Raw genomic sequence first — 8,806 nt, 5'->3', positions numbered from 1 at the left:
TGTGCCTGCGTGCGTATGTGTGTGTGCCTGCGTGCATATGTGTGTGTGCCTGCGTGCGTGTGTGTGTGTGCCTGCGTGAGGATGTGTGTGCCTGCATGAGGATGTGTGTGTGCCTGCGTGAGGGTGTGTGTGCCTGTGTGTGGATATGTGTGTGCCTGTTGGCCTGTGTGTGGATGCGTGTCCGTGTGTGCCTGTGTGGATGCATGTGGATGTGTGTGTGTGCCTGTGTGTGGATACTTGTGTGGGTGTGTATGCCCATGTGCATGTGTGCCTGCATGTGTGTGTGTCTGTGTATGGATGTGTGTAGATGTTCATGTGCCTGTGTGCCTGCGTGTGGATGTGTGTTCACGTGTGTGTGCCTATATGTGGATGTGTTTGGGTGTGTGTGTGCCTGAGTGTGTGTGTGTATGTGCATGTGTGCCTGTGTGGATGTGTGTGCACGTGTGTGCATGTGTGCCTATATGTGGATGTGTTTGGGTGTGTGTGTGCCTGAGTGTGTGTGTGTATGTGCATGTGTGCCTGTGTGGATGTGTGTGCACGTGTGTGCATGTGTGCCTATATGTGGATGTGTTTGGGTGTGTGCCTGCATGTGTGCATGTGTGTGCCTGTGTGTCAATGCATGTGTACCTGCGTGTGAATGCATGTGTGTGTGTGCCTGTGTGTGGATGTGTGTGTGCATGTGTGCCTGCATGTGGGTGTGTGGGGGTGTGTGTGCCTGTTGGCCTGTGTGTGGATGCGTGTCCGTGTGTGCCTGTGTGGATGCACATGGATGTGTGTGTGTGTGTGTATGCATGTAGATATGTGTGTGCCTGCGTGTGGATACTTGTGTGGATGTGTATGCCCATGTGCATGTGTGCCTGCATATGTGTGTGTATCTGTGTGTGGATGTGTGTAGATGTGCATGTGCCTGTGTGCCTGCGTGTGGATGTGTGTGCACGTGTGTGCGTGTGTGCCTATGTGTGGATGTGTTTGGGTGTGTGTGTCCCTGTGTGTGGGGGTGTGTGTGTGCATGTGTGTGTGCCTGTGTGTGGATGTGTGTGTGTGCGCGTGTGTGCCTATGTGTGGATGTGTGTGGGTGTGTGTGTGCCTGTGTGTGGATGTGTGCATGTGCGTGTGTGCCTGTGTGTCGATGCATGTGTACCTGCATGTGGACGTGTGCGTGCATGTGTGCCTGCATGTGGATGTGTGTGCGTGTGTGCCTGCGTGTGGATGTGTGTGTTCATGTGTGCCTGCGCTGCCTTGGCCTGGGACCCAGAAACACCCCAATTTAGTGGAAACCATCCCTTCTGGTCTCTGAGAGATGCGTTTCAGTCCTGCTGAGTCTCTGGCCAAAGTGAGTCATGCGTGGGAACGAGAGCTGGCCTCTGTCTGTCCCGCTAGAAGGTCCCGTTCAGGCAGCGCTGGGAGCACACACAGGATCAGTGCCTGCGGCAGCTGCCGGTGGGTCCACCCCTTCTCAGGGCTCAACCCAGCTGGGCTGACAGCTCAGAGCTTTGTACTCAACTGTGGGAGCCGGAGCACAGGCAGGGCGCCCTGACGCTGAGGCAGGAGTGCAGGAGAGGCCTGGTGAGGCAGAGAAGGCTTCCTGGAGGAGGGGACTGGAGCTGGCTTGTGCAGAGTCAAGCCAAGGTGGGCCGGGCATTCTGACAGGCCCACCAGAGCTGGGCCCAGAGCGGGAGAGCATGTGGCTCTGGGGTGGGCAAGAATGGGAGGGCTGTCTGGGGAGGTGACGCTGGAGGGTGCATCAGAGGCCCTGGCAGGTTCAGGCACCATCCCTGGGCTCAGGGCATTCTTGGACGCATCAGTGGAATGTTGCCTCATGGTCACAGAATGGCTGCCCACTTCCAGCATCCCATGTGCATTCCAGGCAGAAGGAAAGGGTGAGCATAGGGCAAAGACCCTGCCTGCCATGTCAGCCCCTCTTTTAAGGTGATTTCCTGGAATTCCACTGGGCAGACCTGCTAACATTGACTGTCACTGTCTTGTGGCGCTGTCTGTGAGGGAAACTGGGTGATTGTTTTCACCCCCCACCCCCAACCCAGCGGTACTAAGCCTCTGTGATGAAAAGGAAGGACATAGGCATTCACTGGCACCAGCAGCCTCTGTCCCTTCCCTCCCAGCTCCCCGCTCCGCTGTGGTAGGTGTGATGGGCCCTCCTCTGTCCTCAGGACTCAGCCTCACCCAGCAGGACAAGCCCCTTCCTCCCCACTACAGCATCGCCATTGCTGGGGACTCTGTCCTTGCTGCCCCACACTCATAGCATATGACGATGTGGGCAGAGTCCAGGTGGGGACCACGGCGAGGACCACGGCGACCTGACTGCTCTGCCCAGCAGGCCCTGTGGGAGAGGAGCTCCCATCAGGGGCAGAAAAGCCCCCTCTCTTTGGCCCTCTTTCTCCTTTTTGCCCAAACTCCAGGTGCTGGGGCCAGGGCCAGGAGGGTGAAGCCTGATTGTGGCCCCTTCCCTCCATGTTTGTTGGGCACCAGACCCTTCTGCCTCCCCTTCCTCTCCCCTTCGCTGGCCTGCTGTCTCCTGAGCGCTCACTGTCTGGCTCTGCGGCCGCCCCCAGGTGTTACCATGTCCTCCTCCATTACCCTGGCCTTGGCGGCCTGGGCTGTGGGGGCTGGTGGGGAGGACCAGGGGGGCATCCTGGGCGGAAGGCAGTGGCCTGGGGAGGGTTGTGCAGAGGCTTCCGGAGAGCTGGTGAGATGTGACACCTTGGCTACAGTCCTACAGTCCTTCTCTGGCGTCCAGGCTCCTCTCCTGGTGACAGGGAGGACTTCCTGGCCTGTGAGACCCCTGGATGTGTGAGCCTTCGCCGCTGAGGAAGCTTTCTCCACTCTGCCTGACACAGCAAATGAGGACCCAGGGCCCAGAGAGTGCCCAGGGCCCCTGGGCAGGCCAGGCTGACACGGGCCTCTGGCAGCCGAGGCTGCCTCGCTGTCCCTGAGGCCGGGGTCACCTGACCTGCTGTGGCCCCTCCCCTCTCATGCCCAGCCCCCATGCTCACTACAGGAGTGGGAGCCCCTCCCAGACCCTCTAACATCTCACCTCTCCCAAATTAGGTCCAAAGGCTGGGACTCCCCCCTCCCTAAGGGGACACCCCGCTTGCTGCAGGTACATCCTGGGATGCTGCTCCCTGGCCCGTGACCCAGCCCAGTACCCGCTGCCCATGGATGGGTTTGAAGAGGCAAGGAGCAAGGGCAGGAGATGGGGCCTTCACCCCACCCCACCACCGCCTGGCACTCCCGGAACAGCTGGAGCACTGCCCTCACCTCCCACTACCCTCACCCCCAACACACGGGATCTGGGCCCACTGTCTCCTCAGCAGTGTCCCTGGGCCACCCTGTCTGTGGCCCCAGGCACCACTGAGGTGCAGACCCTGGCTCCCAGGACCTCCCTACCCTCTGCCATCTGCACTCCAGGGGTTCCCTCACATGGGGCCGAGTGATGCCCAGTACCAGGAGTCTTTGCAGGGCCCAGGGCCCCGTTCCTCGAAGATGGCTCAGGGCCGGGGGTGGTTGCGTGGCAGGTGCCAGGCCTCTTGAATCGGCCTGTAGAATGCTGCCTGCGGTGGGACAGGGCCTACTCCGCCAGCCCACGGCATGTGTACCCTCGAGGCTAGTGGAAGAGAAAGGGAAGTTTCATGTTCTAATTTTGATTTTTGTCTAGATATACTCATAAAAGTGAGAACTCAAGTAGCATAGGAAAGGCTGGGGCAGCACTTCCTGAGCCCCCATGTCCACTCCTCACCCAGGAGCCTCTCCCTGAGCCCGGTTTCTGGTCCTAGAGCCTTAAGCCTGGCAAGACACTTGCCCCGCCGCTCCTGCCCCACGCCTCTGGGGGTGTCGGGATGCCCCACTTTGAGCCGGGCTGAGCTCATCTCCACCTGTCCTCCCTGCACTCACGTCAGCCGCCTTTCCAGTCCTGCCGTCCTGGTAGGGTGCAGTGGCCCAGGCTCCTGACTGGCTAATGCACTCCGCAGGCAAACGGTGCAGCAGAGGGGATCGCAAATGGCACAGCCAAAGAAACGAATTCCAGAAACGTGAGCTGGTGGTGGAAACACTCATGTGAGCAATTGAAAAGACCACGAAACCATTTACCAAAATTGACAGCAGAAATGGAATTGAAAATGAAGGTGCGTAAAACCCTGATCCCAGATTTCTTTTTCTTTTTTAAGCTTATTTGCTTATTACAAAATGAATCTACTTTTTACAGAACAATTACAAAATATTGACAGCCAAGCATGGTATTCTAATCCAGCCCACCCCTCACACATTCAGGGGCAGCTCCTGTTAACCCGGGATCCCCTCCTCAGGGCTGTTGGCAAGTGTGTGTGCATGTGAGTGTAGGTGTACGTGTGAGTGTAGGTGTGCATGTGTGTGTACGAGTGTGCATGTGCATGTGTGCACATGTGTGAGTGTGCATGTGTGTATGAGTGTGTGCACGTGTGTGCACATGTATGTGTGTGTAGGAGTGCATGTGTGCATGTGTGTGTGTATGAGTGGGCATGTGCGTGTGTATGTATTCCTGTGTGCATGCGTACATGTATGTTAGTGTGCATGTGTGTGCACATGTGTGAGTGTGCATGTGTGCATGTGTATTCTTAACCCAAGGGAGTCGCTGCTTACCACTGGATCATAACCAGATGTTTAACCAGTCTCCAGAGGGAGGACATTTAGGTTATTTCCAAATGCAGCAGGGAGCAGGGGCACTGGGGAAAGGGGAAAGGAAAAAGCGCTCAGCGCAGGGAACTCATGATCTTGTAGAGACAAACGGAAACATTTACACACCAAGGGACAGCAGCAGAATGCGGGGGACGGAATGGGGGGCTGGAATGGGGGGGCTGGGATGGGGGACCGGAATGGGGGGGCCGGAATGGGAGACTGGAATGGGAGGCTGGAATGGGAGGCTGGAATGGGAGGCTGGAATGAGGGGGCCGGAATGGGGGGGCCAGAATGGGAGGCTGGAATGAGGGGGCCGGGACGGGGGGCCGGAATTGGGGAGCTGGGACAGGGGGCTGGCATGAGGTACTTGACTCTTCCTTGTGTGGGGTAGGACACGTCCATAATAAAATGTTTAAAAAGAAGGGAAAGGACCAGAGCACTTCAGAAAAAACGAAGGAAACCACGTGGGAGACGTCACACGGTGTTGCCCGCCCCGTGGGCTCCCAGCCAGCAGGCAGGGCAGGGTACACACTTCCTCCTGCCTATCCGAGGGCCCTGGGACTGACCACAGATCCACATGGGCAGCCAGGTGGTCGCGGGAGGATGGGGCCTGAGGATCCAGCCCCAGACGACACTGCAGGCCCCGGCAGGGGAGGGTGCCACTCTCACCTCTGCTCTCTCACCTCTGCTCTGCCTGGCCCATGGCTCTGTAGGCCTCTGTCCTCTAAGGACTCAAACTTTTTAATATAAAAATAAGTTGCAGGCCAGGCACGGTGGCTCACACCTGTAATCCCAGCACTTTGGGAGGCCAGGGTGGGCGGATTACCTGAGGTCAGGAGTTCAAGACCAGCCTGGCCAACATGGTGAAACCCTGTCTCTATTAAAAACACAAATTTTAGCCAGGCGTGGTGGTGGGCGCCTGTAATCCCAGCTACTCGGGAGGCTGAGGCAGGAGAGTTGCTTGAGCCCGGGAGACGGAGGTTGCAGTGAGCTGAGATCGTGCCACGGCACTCCAGCTTGCCTGACAGAGTGAGACTCTGTCTCAAATAAAATAAAATAAAATAAAATAAGTTGCAGTGACAGCAACGAGTTAACTCTTTAATGGGGCTTTAATTTTTAAATGAATATTTCTGAGCTGTTGGCGAGCTCAGCTGAGGGAGGGTGGTAGCCACGGGTCCCTGATTCCAACCTGGCTGTGGGCTGGGACACGGCTGCCCCTAGTATGAGTAAGGCTCAACAGTGAGGGATGTCCAGTGCCCAGCCAGCAGCTGGGGTATCTGTGGGGTGGGGGCTCCCCCATCGCCCTTCCCTCCCCCTCCCCTTCCTTCCCTCTCCTCTCAACCCCAACTCCTTCCCCCTTCCCCCACTCAGGACTCCCCCCCCAGCTCACTCCCTCCCCCCACACTCCGTCTCCCCTCTCCTCAGGGCTCCCTGGCTTCCCACCTCTCTGAATTCTCCTCCTCCAGATCCTCGAGGCTCCCTGCCCATTCCCTCTGGGGTCCTGAGGTCTCCAGGGGCCACTCTGGCTTCCCTCCTGCAGACCCACTCTCCTAGGGGAGCAGGGCGACCCCACACAGATACTGATGGGACAAGAGAACCAGCTCTGCTAAAAGCCTCCTGGGGCGGGGGCCGTGGGGGAGGTGAGAGCTGTCTCTGGCCTCGAGGCTGAGCAGCAGCCCCCAAGGTGTCCTCTGCAGAGAGGGCCAGCTTCAGGCCTGCCACCCTGAAGACCACAGTGACTGGTTCTGAGATTCCTCCATTTCTGAACACGAGCCTAGCAAATGATGGAGGTTCTGGCCCCAGACCCAGCCCCAGCCCCCGCCCCAGCCCTTGCCCCAGCTCCGGCCCCAGCCCCAGCTCCTCCTCAGCCCCAGCCCTAGCCCCAGCTCCAGCCCCGACCCCAGCCTCAGCCCTGGACCCTGCCCCAGCCCCGGACCCTGCCCCAGCCCCAGCTCCTCCTCAACCACAAGGGCATCTCCAATTCCTCCTGAAGAATTCAGTTCCCTCCTCTGGGCACCTCTAGAGCCCAGCTGGGCCCAGGGTGTGTTCTACAGTGGGGGGTGGTGGGGGGATTTTGTAACGCCACCCTCTCTGCAGGGCACCGCCGGTGGCTCTGGCCTTGGCCCCATGCTGTGCCAGACACACAGAGAGGCTCGGCCAGGTATTTCCAGGAGGCCAGGTAGGCAGGAAAGGCCCAGGATCCGCCAGGACTGGGGAGGGAGGCAGGAGGCTTCTCTGGGTATAAAGCAGCTGAAATGTGGAGTTTCCTCCCAGGAGCCGAGAGGCAGCTGCAGGGCGAGCCCCGGGGGGCGTGTGCAGCCACTGGAGCTCCATCCTGGGCAGGGGTGGTGACGGCTTGAGGATGGCAAGGGCTGATGCCTGGTTTGCTTTTAAAATTGTTGCTATGTGCTGTAGTTCCCCTGTTATTCCCAAACTCTCAGGAAGCACCTACTGGCCACAAGCTAGTCTTGCTTATGGGGCTGGGGATGAAGAAGAGTCAGGTGCAGGTGGGCGGAGCTCCGGTGGCAGGAGGCTGAGGGCGGGGTGGGGAGTAGCAGCAGGGGATGGGCATGAGGCCCCTTCCGTCCTCCTGCAGCTGTTTTAACGTGGCGTTTTGGAAAGAGCCGCGCCCCGTGGATGCCGATGGTTAGGAGACGTCTTAGTCGCATGCCCCCAACGATTGTGGCATTTCTCTGTAGTGCGTCCATGGGCTCAGCACCTGGCGTGCCCTCCCTGGGAGCTTGTTGGACCCATGACCAGGGGTCTGGGAGGGCAGAGGACAGGCGGGTCCTGGTGGCTGCTGGGTTTCCCTACGATGTTTGTCCTGCTAGTGCCCAGAGCCCCTTCAAGGTGCCCATCATCAGGGGAGAAGTGGAGCCACAAACTGCCTTTTAACCCTGGGGTCCTGCCAAGTGGTCTGGGTGTCCTGGGGCCTGTGGCCGGGGCTGCAGACGCAGCCAGTTCCCTCCAGGCATGGCCACCAGCCCTGGACTCCCATGCCCGGGTTTCCCTGCCTGCCCAGCTGGTCAGAGGAGGGAGTCCCTCTATCCACTCTGCCTCACATTAAGGGCAGAGACTGAAGAGGTGGCTGCCTGGACTGTGGAGGCCCAGGGTAGGGGGCCACTTTGGCCAGGACTTGGGTGCTCCCTTAGAGAAGGCTGTGCTCACCCCCTCTTTCCTGCAAGTACCTGGGGACCTAGACGGGGTCAAGGGATGCCCAAAAGGGCCTGGACACCTTCCATGGCAGTCCGCCCTGACAGGGTCTGTGGGAGGGCGTGTCCTCCCTTCGGCAGGCCTGGCGGGCAGTGAGGCCGTGCAGCTACAACTCACCCCTCACACCCGGGCCAGGAGCTGACTGAGGCCCAAGGCTGGGCCTCCACTTTGGACCTGGGACATCTGGGCAGAGGAGCCCTGTGGTGGGGCCAGGGCGAGGGGGTAGGGGCCTCAGGGTGGGCCCTGGGACCCCTTGACCTACAGAGCAGAGGCGTGTGGGGAGGTGCCAGCAGCTTCTTGGAGAGGCCCAGGGTAGAAGCACTGGCAGGTAAGCTATTGTGGGCCTTGGCAAGGCCGGGCCTTGAGCTGGACGGCCCGTGGCATAGTCCAAGCCAGCACTGCCCCAGCTTGGAGGGGCTTGTGGGTGGTGGAGCACCGAAGGTACCCAGGCGGTGGGAGGAGGAACAGACGAGGGCTAGACCCAGGCAGCAGGTGCAAGTTGGCCCCCGGCCTGGCCCAGACAGGAGGGTGGGGTGGGCAGGAGGTGGGGGTCCTGAGGTCAGTGCTTCAGCTGCTCGGGCTGGCTGGACACCCACCCTGCTGGGAAGGAGCCTGGCCTTTCTCCAGAGCCACAGCAGGGGCCTGGGCACCCCACACTTGGTCAAGGCTGAGGAGGCCTCAGCTGCTGGGTGCTCTGGAAGCAAAGCGGCCTGGGAGGGCCTGGAGGAGCCTGGTCTCTGCTCCCTGCTGCCTCACCGTGGGAGGGCACAGAGGAAGTGCAGGGTGGGAGCTGGGAGAAGTGGGAGGAGGAGGAGAGACAGGAGAAGGCACAGGAGGAGGGACAGGAGGAGGGACAGGAGGGGCAGGAGGAGGGACAGGAGGAGGGGCAGGAGGAGGGGCAGGAGGAGGGACAGGAGGAGGGACA

At 59.8% G+C, this 8,806-nt stretch overlaps 1 protein-coding gene and 1 long non-coding RNA gene across 2 annotated transcripts in view; one reads left to right on the top strand and one right to left on the bottom strand.

Annotated features, from left to right (window-relative positions):
- LOC105540286 overlaps positions 1–3,963 on the bottom strand; it is an 11,373-nt gene extending 7,410 nt beyond the window's left edge. The window contains exon 1 of the long non-coding RNA XR_001006179.1: positions 3,910–3,963. This is a non-coding gene — a long non-coding RNA (uncharacterized LOC105540286). The remainder of the gene's footprint in view (positions 1–3,909) is intronic.
- Positions 3,964–6,923: 2,960 nt separating this feature from the next.
- The window catches only part of LOC105540306 (chromosome unknown open reading frame, human C10orf91), a 30,728-nt gene continuing 28,845 nt past the window's right edge, over positions 6,924–8,806 (top strand). Inside the window, 2 exon segments of the mRNA XM_011980851.1 lie at positions 6,924–6,952; positions 7,368–7,451. Of these exon segments, the coding sequence (XP_011836241.1) occupies positions 6,924–6,952; positions 7,368–7,451 (113 nt within the window).

The sequence above is a fragment of the Mandrillus leucophaeus genome, unplaced genomic scaffold (assembly GCF_000951045.1).
Source record: "Mandrillus leucophaeus isolate KB7577 unplaced genomic scaffold, Mleu.le_1.0 Scaffold219, whole genome shotgun sequence".
Taxonomy (NCBI): domain Eukaryota; kingdom Metazoa; phylum Chordata; class Mammalia; order Primates; family Cercopithecidae; genus Mandrillus; species Mandrillus leucophaeus.
This window is presented reverse-complemented; position numbering and strand designations above follow the sequence as displayed.